This window comes from Candoia aspera, chromosome 1 (genome assembly GCF_035149785.1).
Source record: "Candoia aspera isolate rCanAsp1 chromosome 1, rCanAsp1.hap2, whole genome shotgun sequence".
Classification (NCBI taxonomy): domain Eukaryota; kingdom Metazoa; phylum Chordata; class Lepidosauria; order Squamata; family Boidae; genus Candoia; species Candoia aspera.
This window is the reverse complement of record NC_086153.1, coordinates 136,325,214-136,347,670: the sequence shown is the minus strand read 5'-3', so window position 1 is coordinate 136,347,670 and position 22,457 is coordinate 136,325,214. Positions and strand designations below refer to the sequence as shown.

Below are 22,457 nucleotides of genomic sequence, written 5' to 3'. Positions count from 1 at the left end.
TGGTAACCCGGTACATTTGGGAAGACAGAATACTGCCATTATGGCTCCCCAGCAACCATGATATTGAGCGATGCCGTGCATAACTTAGAAGTTAATTATAGGACCATCAGGGCTATAGTTTCCTTGGCAATTACACAGACTATTGTCTTCCAGGATGTTTTTAAAACTTCCCAGTCCACTCCACAGCCTTGGTATTTTCTTGTGGTCCTAATCCAACTCTGAGCCAGGTCTGACTCTGCTTAGCTTTTTGAGATCAGCCCAGTCTGGCCTGGTGCTGCCTAGTCTCTGTTTAAAACCATCTTCACTGCAGTGGCCATCACTACATCTGACAGAAATCAATTCTCAAGTCATTCATTACATAGAACAGTGCTTTTCTTCCATTGATCCTGAATCTCATGTTTAGCTTCAATACAGACATTGTAATATTGTATGAAAGAAAAGCAAAAATTATCTATATCTACTTTTCCACACCATACATGATTTTATACACCTCTTCCATATCACTCCATCCATTTTTTTTTCTCAAATGAGAACCCCCCAGACCTAGGGTTTTTGATTTGATAGGTCTTTCCTGCATCTTTTAAAATTCTAAAATATTTTTTAAAGATGCAGTGGTGAGAAAGTGAATTGAATGCAAAGCAGCACAGAGTGCATTCCTTTTGTCTATGCTTAAAATTCAAGGTTGATAAACAGAAGTGCAAATACATTGTAATGCAGAGAGGGAGAATGCACAGTGAAGCAAAGAAGACATACTGTGTTCTCACAGCTAAACATGCCAGTGTAAAGATGGGTGACTGGATTATCCATAAAACAATTAAATCCAGGTAATAAAATTACCTAGCTACACCAGCGTCTAAAATCCTTGGACAAAAGGAAGAAAATACGGACACAGGAAGTTGCATACGGCAGGTAGCAGCTCTGAAGGTTAGCGGGCAGAACTTTTCCTCAGCTCCTGCTACTCGACATTAATTGAAGATTCCTTGTTTGTACTGCATTTGTTCTACCAAGGAGTTCTGGCCCTTCCCACAATAACATGGAACCAGAGTTGCTCGGTGTACAAAACTGTTTCCTTTATGGGGGAAAAAAAAAGCAATCTAACAGTGCTTCAGACTGTCTTTGTAGCAGAGGGAGAAAGAAAAGTTTTAGAGATTTTCCCTTGCAGTTCCCATACTACTGTATGCATTCTTCTGCAAGGTCCCTACAATTCTAGAATAGATTCTGAGAGCTATCAGAAGGAAGAGGATTTAATATTACTACCCCTGTTACTTACCCCAGAGGATGTAGCCCATGAATAGAATCCAATTATGAGTAACCTCAACTAAAACCAGTAAAATAAAGTGTTTACACTGATTCCTTGGGTAAGTTTCTTCAAATGTTTTTAATCTAGTTAATAATACTATGGATCTAGCAAATCTAGGAGGTTCATTCTGAGTTAAACCATAACTCCTTCTATATTGCACAGTTTGCTTTACAACTATTTTGATTAAAATGAAGTTCACTTACAGCAAAGTAGAGGTGGTGTCTAAGCTACCTATCTCTAATAAAATATAGGTTATGTCCCTTCTACTCTGCTGTCTCAAATACTTTCATATCTGAAATCACAATTGTGGAATACTTTGGCAAAAGAGGATTGAATGAGATTTACTAAAGTACCACTTGTAATTTAATTACCTAATAATTTCTGCTGATCAGTACATATAAGGCACTGAGTTTCTGTGCCAATCTGTGCTCTGATTGCTAAGAGAGATTACTGATAGTATAGCTCCCAACGAAGAGGATTATACAGAAGAGGATTATACAGTCTTTCCTTTCTAGGCAAGTTCAACTTAACTATGTACATAGTGCCATCAAAGAATCATCTTCATATTATTTCATTTTAGATAAATTAACATGAGCAAAGGGCTTCCCTGTATTCGGAGAATGCAGTCTAAAATTCAACAGCATTTATTCTTTGTTCCTTGGGAAAGAATTTAGCAATGTGAGATAGTATTTGAAGGAAGGGAGGGTATGGTACCATATAAGTCTTCCTGGAGGGAGTCCCCCACATAAGGGACTTGTGCTTTTTGAGGTAGTGCAAGCTTGGGTCAGTTGTGGCAGTAGAATTGGAGAAGCAAAGTTTCAGGTAGCGACTTATAAAGTGATAAGGAAAAGTATTCAGAATTATGTTTTGGAGAATCTTCAAGTTAAGACCACTAGCTGTACAAGACGAAAAGCCAATGAAGGTTCTGAATCACAAAAGACCACAATAACTTGGACAGCAAAGTTCCGCACTGTGGTCTGAGCATGAAATAATCAAAGTCCCTACCAACACAACACGTAGGCTATGTACATTCTGACCAGTGAAACTCTGATCAATTTAATGTTTTCAACAGATTATAAAATAAAGTTAAATGCAAAGATGCCTATGAGTCAAGCCCAATTCCTAGTTAACTTCATCCATGCAATTTTCTTAGCAGTGTCATGGAAGTGGTTTGCCACTGCCTTCTTCCAGGATGTGTTTCTGACTTCCTGGTCTGGACTACAGTCTTGGTATTCTCTGATGGTTCACTATCTGAGTATTAATGATGCCGACCCTTCTTAGCTTCTGAGATCAGCCAAGGTCAGCTAAATGGTATCACCAGCTGAGATATTCCAAATAAGATGTCTACTTTAATAATTTGGAGACAGGCATTCTTCTGACTGTAAAAGGTAAAGGGAACCAGGCTAAAAGGTCAAAAATAGCTTTAAAATACCTTCTAAAAAACAAGAGAGTTCACCTTTGTGTCCTGGAGTGTGGCTGGCTTTTATGGTGATGGGGCTTATTTTTAATAATGACATGAATTCATCAACAGTTTAAAAGGTATCTTCTACACCCTGTTCACAAACAGACACATATTTTTCCACAGCACCTAGAAAAAAATGGGGAATTGGATGAAAAGAGTTACTCTTGTTTGTTTGGGAGCAATCCTGTTCACTTTTCTGAGATACTTTGAATTACAAAGTAAGTCTTTTCCATTGAAATTCCAATCAAATTCCAAGAACAGTGATCAGGGCACCTCTTTTAGTTGTGTGATACAACCTGACTTTCCTGTCAAAAGTGGATATAACAATGCCTGGGAATACAGTCCTGTCTGTTTTTGGCAAAAAACATCTTGCCATAATGCCGGATAGTACAATGTGGAAAGCTCTACAAATGTACACTTTCTTCTCACTCATTGCATGACATTCAGAAAGGAGGAGTAAGCATAAATTTAAGTCCTAAACCAAGTGTAACTTCAACAATAAAGGGAGACACTATTAAGACCCAGCAGAGCACAAAACATTCATAGCCAAACAGATCTTCAAACATCTACCATCTGTTAGAAAGTTGTTTATTGGTCAAAACAGAGCTTAACTCAGTGGTCTGAACATAAAAAGTCCTAGGTTTAACTGGCACTTCCAGTTAAAAGGCTCTAATGCAGCTATGCTAGGAAAGACCTCTAGGATTTTGGGGAACTCTTTGTCAGCTAGAGTACATGATCACATGAACCAGTGATCTGGCTTCCTATAAATGAGTTCACATGATACTAAGATTCAGTGAAGGAAGTTTTAATAGATTAATTATATGGGTTTCAATCATTTCATCTATAAAAATTACATGGTTGTTTACCATGAAATGATATTTCTAATATTAAAAATTGAAACTGAAATTAGAAGATTGGCATCATCTTTAGACAGGCACCTAAACATGGTGCACATAAGCCTGGTATCGTTTTAGAAGAGGCATTCTCCAATCTTTCAAGAGAAGCAATACCTCCTCTCTTTTAAAAGTATTTGTTTAAAATTAACACTCAAACATCAAAATTTGTTGCTTGATTAAACAACTAAAAAGGTGCTCCTGATTAAAGTGTTTTTAAGGTAATTAACCCAACTCACTAGATGACTAAACACTACAACTGTAATTCAAGTATATGCAATCTAGAAGTGTAGGATTGTTTTAACAGTGGCCTGGCAATCTTACAACAAGTACCAATGATATCTCAAATGACTGTGCTCCTTTAGTGGGGCATGGAAAAGGACAATCTAATCTATGCTCCACAACCAGAGTATTTAAAACTGGCTATTATTCACCTAAAGACTGTTCTTTTGGAAACAGAAACGGTGTGCCAGAATAATCCCTGGAAGGCTAGGATCAGTTCATAGCTGCTTCTTTTACATTCCTTCCCTCCACTCTCCAACATCTCTCCAGTGAATGACTGCCAGACTATACTCAGTACCCAGTACCCAGTCTTTAAGTGGTCCCAGCTAGATTTTGGAATACATTTTTCACAAAAGCGAGTTGGAGAAAAAATTAACATCCAAGCTGCAGCTTTTGTTAGCTTGAAGACAATCCCCTACTAAGCAGGCTCTCCAGGACAAAAATATATTGATTTATGTTAGGAAGACCAGTGGTCCAAATGAAAAATGAACAACAAAAACAAAGTAAAACACACAAACACCCAAGTGGCTCTACTGAAGGTCCGGAAGTAAAGAATATGCAATACCGTTTTTTCCCCCCGGAGGGAATTGCCCAGCTTAAGCCTATAGCTAGTAAATATTTAATGGAAAGGATGCACAAATTCTCTCCTAAATCTACAAGCAAAGCTCTATATTTTATGAGACAAAAATGGAGGCTAAGAAAAAACAATAAGGAGAATACATTACAAGTTTGTAATAATGTATAAATAGATTTAAAATATAAAATACCCAAGTATTTTCTTCAGAAAGCAATAGTTTTGCCCAATAAAACAGAAAGAAGCACATACACTGGCAAAAATCTGTCTTGAAAGAAGTGAAAAAAAACCTATAATTGGTAAAAACATTATAGCCAATAGAGGGCATTTCTGTAAAGGCCCCTGAAACAGAGAAGTAGTCAACAAGATATCTAGATCGCAAGACGCTACAAGAACTAAAGCAACATAAATTAGGATAAGGAAATTGCAGAGAAACAAAATGTATTGAGTATTGTGTTTTTATATACACAGACATTATTCTTGTGAAAGGGGTAAACCAAATACTCATGCTTTGCACAACTATTCTTCTGGGATGATATATGAAATCAGCAAAAGGAAAGCAAAGATAAACTTCTAGTGCTTATAGATAAGCATTAGCAAATCATCTTCGAAGTCTAACTGAGCATAAGAATAAGCTTTCACAAGGGTTCAGTAGACTGAACTTGCTTATTTGATTCTCTGATGATGAAAAGAAATGTGGATTCTCTACCATCCTTTCTACCCATCCCTATCTTCTAATTAGATCACTAATAATAAAGGCTGAACACTTCTGGAAGGCAGGAAGCTATGATTCTCAGGCCAGACAGCACTGTTACATAAACATACAGGAAAGAAGAGGCAAAATATTTGTTGATTTGGGAAGGCAGGAAGAAAAACCTTAGGATTTAAACCCTGGAGCATTTATTTTTACACACACACACACACGACTTCATCCTCCTCTGCATTAAAATTACTTATCTAACCATATTAATCTGTGAAGTGTTTGCTCTTAGCTAGTTACAAAATATGGGGCAGCATTTTCAGTGAGCTGGGATTTATTTTTGTGCTCAGGAGAGAAGTCTGACACTATTCCAGGGTGAGAAAAAACAAGATTAATGACACAGAGGCATCAAGGACACATTTTCAGATCACAATGATGCCATGCATCATGCCCAAACAGAAGCACAGAGAGACAGTAGCTTTCAGAATCATATTCTGGATAGGCAGATGGCCTGTTCATGTCTCCGCCTCTAAGCAGGTGGACTGACGCTTGGTCCTAGTGGGTGGGTAGAACTGGTTAACTGCAGTGATAGTCTTCATCATATCTCTGCTTGAGGAGAGAGGAAGACCCAATGCAAAATTAAGCTAACGGGAAAGCCTCTGTAAGATCTCCATCCGGGGAAAAGGGGTAGAGCCTAACTGTTACAACCTATTGCCATGAGGGGAAAACTAAAACTGAAAAGATAGTCTGAATATTTATAAGAATGTATCTGCCTACAGCTGTAGCATCCAGATCTTGTGAAAGTTCTGGAGCCAAACAAAAGCAGCGTCAGAGCATATGGATTAAGCAGCATTTGGTCACTACAGCTGCTGCAACTGCTGCTGATTCGGGCAGCATTCCTGAAGGAGAAAACTCCTACACATGGCCTCAGGAACTGCTCTCTGGATTCTCTGGTGTCTGATTTTTACAGAACACATTTGGTCAGCTTCATTGTCTCTCCTTCTCTCCCTGCCAACCCCCACTTGAGCTAGAACAACAAGGACATACAGGAATACAGTATGTTTTCTTCTTCCTGTGCCTAGCATTTCACTCTTTAAAAATTAAACACTATCTTTGAATGTTCTTGCAAGCTTGCTCTTCACAGTTAAAAAGTCTTTCTCTCACATGCAAACAAAAACAAATAAAACCAATAAACAAAGCTTCCCTGTAAATATTCAGTGTTCTCCTTCCACCTCCAACACCTTAATAATTACAGAATCGTCCCTCAAGGCTGCTGAATATGTCTCTGAACCCCGTAGTAAAACAAAACCTCCACTATTTTCCAACTCAGCAGAATGCAGCAGCCTTCTTCCAAACAGAGAAAAGCTGGGGAGAAAAGCTCAGCAGGAGGTCCCCCAGCACCTTTTCTGCAGCACCCCAATATTTAGTTGTTTGAAATTTGGTGGCAAAATGGCTGATTCGCACTTATCCAATTCTAATTTCTTTTCCTCAGAAATGAGGATGGAAATGAGAGTAGGAGGCCCTTAGGAAGCAAGCCTCTCTTATTTCCACCCTCAACCTAACCCCCAAATCCACAAAAAGCATCCAAGATCCTGTTGCTGAAAGTTTCTTATTTCAGCAGCATAACAAGGAAGAGGGCAGGCTGGAGGCTTGAAAAGGTGGAATTGAGAGTGATTGGTCTCCCAAAGGCTTCCCACTCCCACCCTGATAAGCTGATAAACTTGAAAACCCAGGCAAAGAACCCTGCCCCCTCTTGTCAGATGCCCTAATAAATGGGAATCCTCAGCAGGTATTGTCTGTCTGCAAAATAGACAGTCTCCAAGCTATGCCGGTTCCAGGCCATACAGAATTTTATAGGTGATCATCAGCATCCTAAACTGTACTCAGTAACTAACTGGCATTCTGTGCAGTTCCTTTAGCAGTGATGACACATGGCAAAAATGTGTCTGATATATAAGCATATGTGCAGCTGCATTTTGTACCAGCTGAAGTTCCTGGGTGATCTTTAATGGCAGCCTCAATGTACAAGTGACTGTCCTCACCAATCCTGCTCTGAGAAACGCCACAACTAGTGCTGTACCAGCTGAAGTTGGGTAAAGGCCCTTCCCTTGCTCCCAGAGCAAGAGCCAGGAGTCCAGGAGGAACCCCCAAGCTAGGAACTTGCTCCCTGAGGGGGACCATAACACCATCCAGAGACAAAGTTGGTATAATCCTGAAATTGTTGGTTTCTGAATTAGAAGCTACTCCATCTTGCTTGGGTTGAATTGGAGCAGATTTCTCCTCAACCAGGCCCTAACAGCTCCAGGACTTCTCCCATTTGGTTCAGGGTGGAGATATATGTATAACTGGGCTCATCTGCATATTGATGATACTTCACCCAAACCAGTGGATGACTTTATCCAGTGACTCTCCTATGAAGAAAGGATGAAGTATCTGGGGTCTTGTAATATAATGAAAAGGTAATTGGAAATTAAAAAAACAATATCCATGATGTAGATAAGAGGATACTAGAAACTCAGGTTCACTCTATGAAACTGACTGGCACTTTTGCTATTCTATGCATGGTCCTGAAATGAGGATCTCAGGTGAAAACAAAATAGAATCACCGCGTCATACTTCTGCCTCTGGTTATTAGCCAGTCTGCAAAGAAAAAGCTTTCTGACAAGATGCTAGAAAAGACACCCTCTTTTTAGGTTTTCCCTAAATGTTCAAGAATCATTGCATCATATTTGCATATATTAAGTCATCAATGTATAGCTGAAACTTGATACAGCTGAAACATATATTAACTCATCAATGTATAGCTGAAACTTCTGAGCAAGGCTATAAATCAATCTTTCTCTATCTGGGCTCCCTCCAGCTGAGTGGAATTTAATTCCCAGAATTCCTCAGCCAACACTTCCACTACTGAAAATTCTAAGAGTTCAGTCTTATACATCGGGAGGGTGGTTTCATGGCTGGGGAATTCTGCCACACCTCAAATATTTCATGGATTGTCTAGAGAAACATTTACCTTTGTGCAGATTGTTTTCATACTGTGTAGTCTATCAAGTGACTCTTGAGGATTTCCAAGATACTGTTGAAGTTCTGCATGCAAAATCCTCATCGAAAATGGAACCATGGATCCTAAAATAACAAAATGTATGGATTACTATTTTGCAGCTATCACAATTTCTTCATAGTGGCAGTTAGACAGAATCTCTATTTTAATCAGCATGAATTAGGGTAGAATTATTAGATTAATATTATTCATCAGGTGTTTTTGTGTCTAAATGCTGGACTAGGGAGATGCTGTAGACGTGATCTATCTTGATTTCAGCAAAGCTTTTGATAAGATTTCACATGACATTCTTCTTGACAAGCTAGTAAGGTGTGATTTGGATGACACTACAGTAAGGTGGTTCACAACAGGCTATGTAATTGCACTCAGAGAGTCAGGATTAAGGGCACTACGTTGAGTTGGAAAGCAGTAACTAGTGGAGTTCTGTAGGGATCAATTCTGAGGCTAGTATTAATCAACATTGTATTAATGGCCTGGAAAGTGGTATTGGTAGGCTGCTTATTAGATTTCTGGATGACATAAAATTGGGAGGCCTGAGCAACACCTAGGGTGACAGTCTAATCTGGATAGGATGAAAGACTGGGCTGAGGGGAACAAGATGCCTTTCAACAGGGAGAAATGTAAAGTACTACATTTCAGAAAGACATAGGACACACACAAGATGGGAGATTCATGGCTTGGAAATACTACATCTGAGAAGGGCTCACACATGGTAACTGACAAGCGGAACATGAGTCAGCACTGTGAGACAGTTGCTACAAGGGCTGTTGTAGCTCGGAGCAGCATTAGTGGGTAGAGGATGTATCAAAGACACAAGAAGTCATTATTCCTCTCTATTCAGCACTGGTGAGACCACACCTGGAATACTGTATACAGTTCCAGAAGGATACTGACAGGTTGGAGAGGGTTCAGAAAAGCCTCCCTCCAGGTGAGTGGAAACAATGGTGGTATGGGGCTTGAAGACATGCCCTATGAAGACTTACCAAAGACATGATAGTCATGTTCAATTCTATGATTCTATGAACACAAACCAAAGTATAGTTCTAAATTGCACATATATGGAATTTGCGTTTCTAGTTCTTGCAATCTATGTAATAACCCAGAATTATTAAGCTCTTGAGATGTATAAGATTCATTAGTGATCAAGTTCATAACTTTTTAGAAACAAGAATGATATATTCAGCAATTATGATTCTTGAGGTTTTTCTCTGATCCCTTAAGTTTCCATTATTATTATTTTCTTACAGAACGCATTTGCGCACCAGAATATGAACCCTGAGGCTTAGAAAACAAGCAAAAAAAACAACAACCTTAGCCTTCATCCAGCTAAAGATCAAGGTCTTAATATCATACATGTAATAAACTAGACATTATTAACTTTGCATTCAGTGAGACTACTTAGAATATTTATAACAGAACTTAATCGGATTTACTTCTGAGTACGTACATTTTGGAATATTCTAAATGCCACAGCTATTTTTAACTGTACTGGAGCTTTGATATTTAGGCTAAATCTAATCACCCACTGACCTCTAATCAGTGCTGACTACTTACCAATTTAATGTTATTCGGACAAGAATAGTTAAGAGAGAGAGTTATTATTGGCTCTACTCTTCCCCAAAGTATAGCTGAAATCCTTTCAGAATGATAACATGCAGGTCACCTTCAGAGGCTCTCCTCTGGGTACCCCTGCCAAATGGTTAGGCTGGTGATTACAAGGTAGAGGCTCTTCTCACTCAAAAATTAAATAAATAAATAAATCCAGTTGTTTGGTGCCTGTCATGCTGTTCCCTGGAGGATTCCTCCTCTTTCAACAATTAGAGAGCGAGTTTGGTCTAGTGGTTAAGGCAACAGGCTAGAAACCAGGAGACTGAGAGTTCTAGTCCCACCTTAGGCATGGAAGCCGGCTGGGTGACCTTGGGCCAGTCCCTCTCTCAGCCCAACCCGCCTCACAGGGTTGTTGTTGTGGGGAAAATAGGAGAAAGAAGGAGTACTGGGCATGTTCCCCGCCTTGAGTTATTTATAAAAATAATAAAGGCAGGATAGAATGAATGAATGAATGAATAAATAAATAAATAAATTTCCCAGGAAAGGCACAACATTGGCTCACTCTGAAAAGATAGAAAGTGGACAGAAACATTATTTTTCTCCTAGACATTCTCAATTTTAACAGTTTAGCTGCATAATTTTTAAGTATCTACCTGTTGTTATGACTTCTAGATACTTGCTTCTATATCTTTTGTTATGAGTATGTGTGTGTACCTACATTGTGATGCTATTCTCTATGTGCAGATTGCTGCTTGGTGGCAGCATGCAGATGAAGCATCTCAGAACGGTGTCCCCTGTCCTGAGGAATAATCACTCTTCTGTGGCACATCAGGTCCCAGTGTCAGTGTGTTTTTGGTATCCTTTTAAGATCCTTCTTTTTATGTTGATCTTTCCCAGCCATTACCTTCCCATGGCATTTTCCTTTTAATTGACTGTTTTTCACTGTGTTACTTTTATTTTTTCCTTCTGTTTTATTACAATTTTTAAAATGATTATTGTAAACCGTTCAGAGTATTTGATAATAAACAGAAAACTATTACCACATCCTACTGCCTTTTATTCCTTTATTTATTTATTTTGTTCTATTAAACTCAAGAGTTTGTAATGTGCCTACTTGTCATGAGTAAGGATGGCGAGCAGGGGGCTCCCATCCAGACTGTCAAGCGCATGCGTAGCACTGAGGAATTGGTCAGCCATTCGAAGAGACACAGATTGGGACCGCCTTAACCTTTGGGGTTTATATGTCTGGGTTTCCCCACGCTTCTTCAGTTTGTTAGGATTCCTGTTAAGTACTAGCAATAAATATTAGAGACCAGTTCCTTGTCTCAGTGTGTTTCCTGGCTGTTAGGACACTACTGGACTTGTTATGGGTCACATCAACCACCTAATAATCAAATACAAACATAACATTTAAATGAATGCTGTATTAAAAAAAGAGAATATTACTTGAATTACTGGTACATTTCCTGTAATTACGCTTCAGAAACAAGTTAGTCAAGATTCAGGCCTGGCCACAATACTGAGACAAGACTGTCTCACTGGTGATTATCTCTGGCAGGCTCAGGATCGGGGTGGTGCATCCAACCTGGCCCTCCTTGATCTCTCAGTGGCCTTCAGTACCATCACTCATGGAATTTTTCTGGGCTTGCGTAGGAGACTGAGAGTGGGAGGCACAGTGGTTCTCCTACCTTCCCTGGGGCTAGTCCCAGTGAGTATTGGGGGGGAGAGACATTGAGTCTGAGGCCCCTGCTGTGTGGGGTGCCTAAGGGTTCTACTCTCTTCCCACTCTTATTTAACATCGACATGAAGATGCTGGGTGAGACCATCCATTGGCAAGGGGTATGGTATCTGTACACTGAAGATACTCAGTTATGTATCTCTGTCCTGGGCCAATCCAGTGATGCCGTCAAGATTCTTTCCTAGTGTCTGGAGCCTGTGGAAGACTGGATAGGGGAGAACAGGCTTTGGCTCAATCCCGGTAACACTGGATGGCTGTGGGTTTTAAGCCCCCCACCTGCCTGATGCACAGCCTCATGTGACGCAGTGGTAGGCGGCAGTATTGCAACCGAAACTCTCCCCACGACCCGAGTTCGATCCCAGCGGAAGCTGGATTCTCGGGTAGCCGGCTCAGGTCGACTCAGCCCTCCAGCCTTCCAAGGTCAGTAAAATGAGTGCCCAACTTGCTGGGGAAAGTGACTGGGGAAGGCAATGGCAAACCGCCCCGCTATAGACTGCCAAGAAAACGTTGCGAAAGCGGCATCCCTCCAAAGGGTCAGACATGACTCGGTGCTTGCACAGGGGACCTTTCACCTTTTTTTTTTCCCCACTTGCCTGATGCAGATATTTTCCATCTTTATCTCTGCCTGGGGGGGCATTTCCCCAGTCAGAGTTGGCGTGCAGAGTTGGGGGTCTTCCTGGAATCCCTGTTGAAAAGCAGGTGGCAGCTGTGGCTAGAAGGACCTTTGTGCAGGTTCACCTTATATGCCAACTGCACCCCTTTCTGGACTGGGGTGACCTTGCTCGTGCTGATTCACATCTTAGTCATCTCCAGTTTAGATTACTGTGATGCACTCAACATGGGGCTGCCCTTGAAAAGTATGGAAGCTGCAGCTGGTCCAAAATGCAGCGGCACAGGCAGTTTGGGTGTTTCTTGTTATGCTGCACTGGTCCCCTGCAGGCTTCTGGGTGAGATTCAGGTGCTGGTTGCCACCTATAAACCCCTCCATGGCACAGGGCCAGGTTATTTGTGGGACTGCCTTTCTCCCTTCATCTCTGCTTGCCCCACCAGATCTAGCAGGAAGGACATGCTCCAGGTCCCTTCCATTAGACAACGCCATCTTGTTGGACTCTGGAATCTTGCCTTTTCTGTGGCAGCACCTGCCCTAGGGAGCAAGATCCCACCAGAGTTTAAGATGGCCCTGACCCTGTTAGCTTTTCATAAGGCATTAAAGACCTGGCTGTTCCCTCAGGTATTTGAGCCATGTGTTTAGGAGAGCTTTGCTGGTTAATGTTGATTAACGTTATTCTTTATGAGTTGTATTGTGTTTGTGGCCTTGGGTGTTTGGTTTTTGTTAAACTGTTATTGTTGTTTTTAACCCTTGTATACCATCCAGAGTCACTACAGGAGATGGGCAGCCTGATAAATTGTTTAAGTAAATTAAATGAATAAATGCATCCCTTGATAATGGGATGGTCTTTTGTAAGAAATTCATTTGGGCTAAACACTCATGCTATGTAGTAAAAATACATGTGATTCAAAGCAATTATTGTTTACAAAACATTACAGATAAACAGACCCTGCAAGAGTTTGGCCAAGGAGAGTAGCATTCTACCAGCCTGCTTTTCTCTCTTTCCCAGTGACCTATATAACTTTCCAATGTCTTTTCTCTCCAAAGACAGAACATGAGCTTCTCTTCTATGCCATCAGATCTGCCCTGTCCATTTACTTCATATTTCTATCCCATGGTCTTGATTCCTAAACCACCTGTTTTTTGCCTTCATTCCTGTACCCACAAGCACCTTTTCTTAAAGCATTAGTGAATAAAAAGTTTCAATCTACAGACAGATGGATATTTAGTATGCCACAGATTAAAAAAAATATGACTTTGCTAATCCTGAGACTGGTTATTAAACAAAGTTAATGATCCTATATGCTGCTGCATGGAAGGCCAACTCATTAGTACAGAGGTTATTGTGCAATGGAAATCCATAACCCCATCACAAAGATGTAGCACCAAAGCTAACCTCAAAGCTTCATTTTAAAGTGGTGAATAAAAGTTGGCAGCCAAGCTGTACTCAAGTCAATCTCTTACAAAATGAAGCTATTACTTAGTCAATTTTAACTTCTTAGGGATGAGATAAGGCTCACTACTCTCTATTGCGAACACAGCAATTTGTAAGATACCGATGAATACTATTTTATATGAAAAGAGATATCTCTGTAAGTTGAATTATTACAGAAAGACAATGGTCATTTTTCTGTTAAAAAAGCCCATTTCATGCTAAAAATCTACATCTACCTCTCACATAAAAAACCCATATGTAATATAAGATTATCACAATCTAAAATACACAGGACTGCGTGACAGAATGGCCCCAATAGCGGAAGAGAAAGGGAGCAATTCCCCTTAATCTGCTGTCTGCCACACATTTTCAAAAACTGCTCCTGAGGGTGGAGAAGAGCTGAAAGTCCTATTGGATGAGAAGATGTAGGCTTTTATCGACTAAAATTAATGCTTACAAATTGCTGAAAGTACGTCCATACATATATTTGTTTGTATTTCAGTTTGTCAGAATCCTCATCTCATCTCATCTCATCTCATCACAAAACCAAAGAAGCTAGTTAGCAATTACAAACAATCTCGTGATTGTAAAATCTCATGTTTCAAACTACTACAACGCCTCCTCTGTTGTGGTGCCTTCCCGCTGGAACAGTATCTCCCCAGGGGTCCCTGTGGCTCCAGTCTTGACGGTGTTCTAGAGATCTTTAAAAACTTGGGTGTTCTCCCACGGTCTGTCAAGTAAAGCTTTGGGAGTACAAGAGTTAATGACAGTTTAGTGAAAGGTTTTGGAAAAGATACGTGGTTGTGTGTTACTGTCATCCAGAATCTGCAAGGTGATTTGGATGCATGTGTGTGAGTCTGCGAGAAGGATGATGGCTGGCCAGGTTTAGGGACACAAAGGCCTCCAGAAGGAGGTCAGCTAAGTTTCAAGGATCCTACACAGGGCTAAAAAGGCAGAAAGACCAGGCTGTGACAGGACACTTACTTCTGCATCTTCAGTAAAGACTCATCAGCTCTACTGATAGGAAACAATCAAATGACGGAATTACAGGAAGTGCTGATCTGAAGTCTCAACTGACTTAAGAGAGCATTCAATCAGAATATCAGTTGAAACAGTAAGCTTTTGATTTGTTTCTCTGCGAAAGCACACTATACTTAACGCAAGGTATTTCTTTCAGCTTCCTCTTGCTGAGAATTAAGGAGCTAGAGAGAACGCAGCTAACATGGGAAAACCTATTCCTGCAGAAAAGGAAAATCAGTATGTGAGGTTTTTGCCGGATCCTGAACGGCTAAAAAAATGCCCTTTCAACAGGAGTATTATTTTCGAGCATCCTAATCTATAAAGATCCAGAAAAGATACAGAGTAGCTCTAAATATATATGGAACCATTTAAAATAGTTAAACCACTTAAAATGGTTAAACATTCAATGGAAAGAAGCAGAATTATCTCTTTAACCAGCAATAAAAAGAAAGACAAATGCTATACTATAAGGGTGGTATCCAAACCTTCTGCCTCTTATGAATCTTAAAGTAAACAGAAGCAAATTACACAACACAATCATCAACTGTTAATAAGAATAAATGGACAAAACCTGGGAGTTAACAAGAAACCAGCCGGGTGACCTTGAGCCAGTCACTCTCTCTCAGCCATAGGAAGGAGGCAAGGGCAAACCACTTCTGAAAAACCTTGCCAAGAAAACTGCAGGGACTAGTCCAGGCAGTCGCCAGGAGTCAACACTGACTTTAAGGCACACCCCGCCCCCCGCATGGCCTGCAAGGATTTTCTAGAATGCATACACTGTCCATTTGCCCCCCTCCAGTGCTCTTATTTTCTCTTTCAAGTGGAGTTAGCCATCCAGAATTAGTAGCAGAAGGGTTCTGTTTGCTTTGCTGCATTTGCATCTCCAAACCCTATCTTCTGCTCATCTTCACACGAGTGACATATATGAGAGCTAAAACAGGTATAACTGGGAATAGTATTGAGATGGGACCCAAACTTTCAGTGAAGACCTTATCAATCCTTAAGAAATAAGATTGTTCCTGTCTGCAAAGCATCAATAGCAATGTTTCTCACTGTACTAAAAGAGTACTGAAACCTTTCACATGCACATATATAGGCAAGAAATGGTTCACTTATTATTACTGCGCTATTACGATCACTTTTGCACTGCAATACAAATGGGCAACCAGTTGACCTTGAGGACCTGCCCATTTAGCACAGATACTGCAGTTGTTATTACCAGTACCACCCCCACCACCCCTCCCAATCCTGATGCTGGAGTTACGACCGCACTAGTAGCAGCATTCATCTGCTGAGTACTGCTGAGTACAGAACCAGCCGGCTGGTGGTAAGATTGACAGGTGCTCCAAAAGAAACAAGGAAAAAAGCATTAAACAGGTAAAAGTAGGCGGCTTGTCATTACAGATAAAAACAGCGATGTCTGAAAAAAGAAGGAAAGAGGGAAAAAAAACCCCTCTATTTTATTCTGGTTTCTGCTTCTGTCCAGATTCTCTTAGGTCCCAATCCTCAGAGGTTTCAGATCCCTACCTTGAAAAAAGATTGCTTGCATCAGTTGTGCAATCACCAGCAGCAAGGAACAGCAGCCCAATAGCTTTTGTAGCAGACTAGTCAAGCTCTTAAGAGATGTTAGAAGACCAGAGACTCGATGTGTGTTGGGACAGAGAGAACTGACAGAAACGCCAAGAGAAAAACCTTATCCTACCCAATGCTGATTATATTGCAAAAGAAACTGAAGAGGTATCAGGAATATTGGATTTTCCTGTATTAAAATAATCAAAAGCATCAGCAGTGTTGTAAGCATTTGTGTTACATGTATTTGTATTTTTCTTTTGTTTAGTTTAGCATAATAATGGGAAGCTTGCTGGGAAATGTTCTAGTTTAGAAGAAATGACATGTCTGAAAAAGGGGCGAAATCATCACAGAAAAAGCTTTAATTATAAGGATCTCCAAGGGAACCCCAACACATACAATTTGCGTAGAACACATTTAGCAGCAGATATGATGGTAGGGTGCTGCTGTTCCCACTAGAGGGAAACCCAGTGCATGTTTCAAATGTGCCTTCGTTAACAGGGAGAACAAACAATTCTGCTGCCTTTTCTCCTCATCTTTGATCTGCTATTCATACCATAATTATTTTTCCAAAATACTGTATGCTTCCACTTTTTCACATTTTTGGAAACACATATACAAAAAAAAAAAAAGATTAAAAGGGACAAAATAAGAAGTGAGTAAGAAGTCTTTTGAAACAAAAAGGATTTTTCAAGATTTTGTAACAGATAAGACAAACATAAGAGGGCATAGCTTTTAAAGGCAAATGTATTAATGCAAGAATGCTACAAGTTCACAACTGCCATATTTTAAAAACTGGCAGCTGTTAAACATGACCGCCCCCTTTTAAATTTTATTTCTATATTTGCAGCAAACTGTAAGCCTGTAGCCAAGGATGATCTCACTGAATTACGAACAGATGTCAGAGAGAACAGAGAATTAGCTGCTATTTCTTTGATCCTGCAGGCTAGCACTTCTCAAAACTCAAAGAATCGCTGTTCACAATCCCCACGCCCACATACCCTTAGACTTTCTTTAGGGGAAGAAAATAATTACACCCTCCTGTGTCACCCTTTTTCTTCTAAAAAAAGATTGGACATAAAATATACAGCTGACATTCACACAGAATTTCAGCTTTGAACCAACAGACTCTACCTTGCCTGCTTAGCTGTTCAGAAGTAAATAATGCACACATCCCCCTTCAGTGACCTCCTGCATATGCTACATGGTTAGGGCTAGCTGGCTGGCTGGTTGGCTGTCAAAGAGTAATAGAGGTTGGAACGTCAAAGAAGCAGACAGGCACCGCTGCTTCTGCATTCTTTATTACTATCTGCAGGTTTGGACTCCGAGCTGATGCTTAATAACCTTAAACACAATGGGTATGTTTTCAGAAATTCAGTACATTTCACTTACGATTCAGAAGACAATCCCAAACAAAGGAGAAGAGAGATTCGGGTAGATCTTTAGATAACAAATTTCATTACATGTTTAAAAAAAAAGGAATTCTAGCATTACTAAGGTACAATTTTTCAAAATGAAGAGATGAATCTCAAAGTCGTGTAACAGTCATCCTAGTTTATATTATATTATTATATTTCTAAATCAACAGTTCTGGAAAATGATGGTGGCGCAAGGTCGCTGAAATATAGATTTGGCAAATACCAAAAGATATGGGAGTATCTTCAAGGGAATAACTGGGGTAAAATGCCTGAGATTAAAAAAAAAAAAAAAAGATTAGGGCTACCTATAGCAACCCAGGAACAGTAAGGAAAACAATCTGTAATAGCCTGACAATGTTATGGCATGACTGCAGGCTTACTCTTGCTGCCTTTCTTCAGTTCACGTGAAAATCACCCCATTCACTTGGATGCTGGATTCTCTGTCATGTATACTCTAATGCCACTAGGGCAGAATAGAATAGAGGTAAAATTTCCAGCCCAACAATTCTATCTTTACTTAGTTTTTGTGACCGTGTTAAGAAGTTATATAATTTTATATTTATGAGAACAGAGCAGTAGAAAAATGTTCTACTGTTCATTATTGTAAAACATATTTAATACTACCTTGGGTATATTAGTTGTGATCGCAGTTTCTGAAGCTGTGTATTTTAGAACCTTGCAGTCAATTCAAACTTTTTTTTCAACAGGAAAAGATCACAAATAAACCACTTTGTGAGCTGAATTCTATGCATTCAAACAAGGGGAAAGATACAGACCTCGCCATCTTGCCCCTTGCTGTTACATTCAGTTTTAAAGGGAAGAATTAACAGATGCGTGATTTTAAAAGGTCAGGCCACATGTCATGCAGTGATCAACTGGAATAGTGCATAGCTTAGTGAATTTAAAATCCTGAGGGCCTTTTCAAATCTTGGCATAGCAGCTTCTTGGCAGAAAAAGGGAGGGGAGGAGGGAGAGAGAAGTCAGGTGCTATTAGTTCTCTTTTCCTTCAGCAAAATCATCAACTCACTATCTTAATTACCTCTTACTCTTTGCTGAAATGATCATCCCAGAGTAGGCAGCAACTATCTACTAGAACTGAACTGGAAAATACCAAGCAGAATGAACCAAAATTATGACTGAAACAGTTGTCTGAGGCAGGCAATCAAGAGAACACTTGTTCTGAGCAGGGTAGATTGCAAATCCAGTATTTTCCAAACTTGCATACCTACAACTTGGTACCTTGCAGCAGTGAATCCTTACTCTCCACAGCACATATATATTTACACTTCAGTGGCAAAAGGTATTTGTCATAAAGAAATGAGCATGTAGGAATGCACATGTGTATAGATCCATCACATGAAATCTACATGTGGTAGATTATATACATGTATTAGATTATACTTGTTCCTATCAGCAAGCTTTTGCACACACTTTGAAGCTTTAATATGTAGATTAAAAAAAACAAGCTTTCTAAGAAGCCAAGTCTATGCATCCAAAATAAAAAAAATCAGCTTAATCTTGGTTAACAAAAGGAGATACCAGAAGATTAGGGTTTCAGGATTCAAGTTGGAAAAAGAGAAGCCAACATAAAATACATCTGGTGTGTCAGTAAAGTTGACAAGATAGATGGGCAACTAAGATGCATTTAGAGATGGCACATAAAAAGGAGAAAAAAATCAGTTCAGAGAGGAAAACAATTTTGAAGTAAAAGATAGGTATTTAATAGGTCTACTTATATAGATGCTAAACACAACCAACATAATCCCTGGATATGCATAAGATTCTAGGTTGAAATGTACATGCTGTTACAAAAAGAAATATACTGTATTTAATTCAGTGAATATTTTGAATTGATCTAAATTACACACATGAATTAAATGAAATATATTTTACACCACTTTCATAACCATTATTTATTTGCATCTTGACATATTTGATTGCAACGTGCATTTTAATTGCCTAATTCTTTTATCTATTGTGAATCAAAATGAGATAAATAAATCAAAGATTTTACATTTATGCTTGTTATAGGGTAAAATGAAAAGAAAATTAAGCAACCATCAGCATATTATCAAGGATAATGATTACTGCACAGGAGCTAAAATATCTTTATGCTTTATGTTTGTTTTTTAAATTAAAATTAGCTGCTTAATGACACCAATTCAGATGTCTTTTGCTTTAGTTTTTCCAAGGCACATTCTCAAGTGCCTTTCTATCTCTCAGGTCATAAGGATAAAATGGTCGAGAAATACAGAGAAAATGTAGTGGCCTACCCCTAAGATTGATCTAACACACCTGCAATCCTCTTTTGCATAAAGACCAGATGTATCCATGTATTTTTTGTCTCTTGGATTTGATTACAATTCCACTTGCTAATTTATTACTGTTCAGGAATCCAAAAATCTGGATGCTTCAGTATCTTTGATCATGGATTACTTTGAAATGGAAAGCCCTTAATTTTAACACACACCTTTTAGCAACTCTCTGCCCCATGTCTGCATAATTTTAGCATTAACTATGGTTAAGCATGTCATTAACTTAGCACTGGTTAGGATCTCAGAAATACAGTAGGTGCATACACACAACACTAAGCCTTAACTAGAAAAATGTTAACTTTCCAAACTGCAAATGAACAGTTACACAAAGGCTTGTCCATGCCTGACACTTTCTCAGTCATGTCTGCCTACTATTTTACCTAGCCCACCATGTAATATGCCATCATTTGACCTACAAATGCAATGCACTTATTCACCAACACTTCTCTAGCCATGTGCCCTGAGGACATCCTCAGTACAAAGCAATTGCATCAAGACCTGAAGATCTGAGGAGAAATCACATTTGTATGGCAGAGTATGATCACACAGAAAGGAAGTCATATCTTAAACTGGCATACAGTATCTAGCTGCATCCCCTTGGCCCAGAAAAGTAACAAATGGTGGTGCTGAGCAGATATCACCTATGCAGACAGTACCAGTAAGATATCATAGAAATCCAGACACCTCATCTAGGGTAGCTTCAAAAATTCCCTTTGTACCTTAGATGAATTTACTATTGAAGATGAATAGATTTGGGTACGTATGTCATAATACACCTTGATCTACTACAAAGTGTGATTTCTTTCTTTCTTTGATTTATTAGTTTTATACATGGCAGTGTTTTCCCAAGATACTTTAAACCATGAGTAAAGAAGCTGTATTATATGTTAAACTGTCATGCAAATCTGCCTTTAAAACCATAGTTTAGTTTATATTCAAGGCTAAATGAAAAACAGCAGACATATTAATAAGCAGAAACTAGGCAGCTGTAATAATAACAACAACAACAATAATAATTTAAATTTGTATCCCACCCAATTCTCAAGGACTCTGGGTAGCTACCACAAAATATGAAGATGTATAGTAATACTTAGAAAAAATGGGATCTGTAAATTCAGTTAAAGTCATACTTTTATATGCTAGTTTGCAGCCAATCTTTAAATAGGATTTACATATTCAGACATAATTCTGAACCATGGCTAAGATAAACAAACCACCTCTGCATAGGCTATGCTTTTTATTAAAATCTGCTCATACGCTGCAGTTCACAGAATTACTATTTAACAGTTATAAAATATTTGTGATTGTTTATGATGTTCAGAACCCCTGCCCACAGATGACAGTGTAACATACATGAACATGATACAAGATAGTGCATTAATATATATAAGCAGTTTTATGGGAAAATGTTTAAATGTTTGTGAGGTTTGAGTCTGATCCTGACTCCGGAAATGAAACTTATCTTGAGCCAGAAGGGGAAGACGAAACTTACCAGGAGGGAATTGGGGAAATAGAAATCAGGAGTGACTCAGCAGAGTGGGAGAAATCGGAGACGCTGATTGGACAAACTTCGGAGGGAGGTTTGAATCCTCCAATCAGTGCTCGAGAGAGAAGAGCAGAGAAGTGCGCAAAGCAAAAGGCAGCCCGATTGGCTGCAGAGGAGAAACGGCGCGGAAAGGATCACTTAAAAAGGCACATGTGTCAAGAGCAAGCTGCTGGAGACAACCAATCCTTCGAGCTCACAGCTTCTGCAGAAGAGTCCTTACTGGAGTCGGGAGCCTCGCCTGTAGCCAACGTGGAATCAGAGCCAGCTCCTCCTGCCATCATGGACCTGCTTCCTTCACACACTGCTCCAGTCGAGCCTAGTCTTGCTGTTTCAGCCGAGCACAGTCTTGCCTCCAGTTCCAAGCCTCGTCTCGCTGTTCCAGCCCAGTCCAGCCTTGCCTCCAGATTCGAGCCTTGTCTTGTCGCTCCAGCCAAGTCCAGCCTTGTCTCCTGTTCCAAGCCTTGCCTTGCCGCTTCAGCCAAGTCCAGCCTTGCTTCCAGTTCCAAGCCTTGTCTTGTCTCTGCAGCCAAGTCCGGCCTCGCTTCCAGTTCCAAGCCTTGCCTGGCTGTTCCAGCTGAGTCCTGCCTTATCTTCAGATCTGAGCCTCATCTTGACGCTCCAGCCAAGTCCTGCCTTGTCTCCAGATCTGAGCCTTTCCTTGATGCTCCAGTTGAGCCTTGCCTAGCCTCTGTTGTCAAGCCTAGTCTAGCCTCTGTGCCAAGCCTGACACTTGTGCCTCAAGCCTCCTCCTTGCCACACGTTCTAGTTACACTGGATCTTGCCACCTCATTGAGAGGATTAGCCAAGTTCTGCCTTGCTGTCTTGCCATGATCTCCTTCTACACCTGAATCTGCAGGCTTGCCTGGTTATCCTCCACTGCCTGGGTGGACTTGATTGAACTGCACTGCCTAATTTATTCTAAGGACTTTCATTGTTGCTTTCATTGTTGTAAATAGTTATTTGTAAATAAAGAATTTAATAGTAAT

The 22,457-nt window shown here is 39.8% G+C and overlaps 1 protein-coding gene across 3 annotated transcripts in view; it reads right to left on the bottom strand.

Moving 5' to 3' along the window:
- Window positions 1-22,457, bottom strand: part of TRAPPC12 (trafficking protein particle complex subunit 12) — an 83,723-nt gene that overhangs the window by 36,510 nt on the left and 24,756 nt on the right. For all 3 annotated transcript variants that reach the window (XM_063314023.1, XM_063314041.1, XM_063314032.1), the window contains one exon: window positions 8,225-8,337. In XM_063314023.1, coding sequence (XP_063170093.1) covers window positions 8,225-8,337 — 113 coding nt within the window. The remainder of the gene's footprint in view (window positions 1-8,224; window positions 8,338-22,457) is intronic.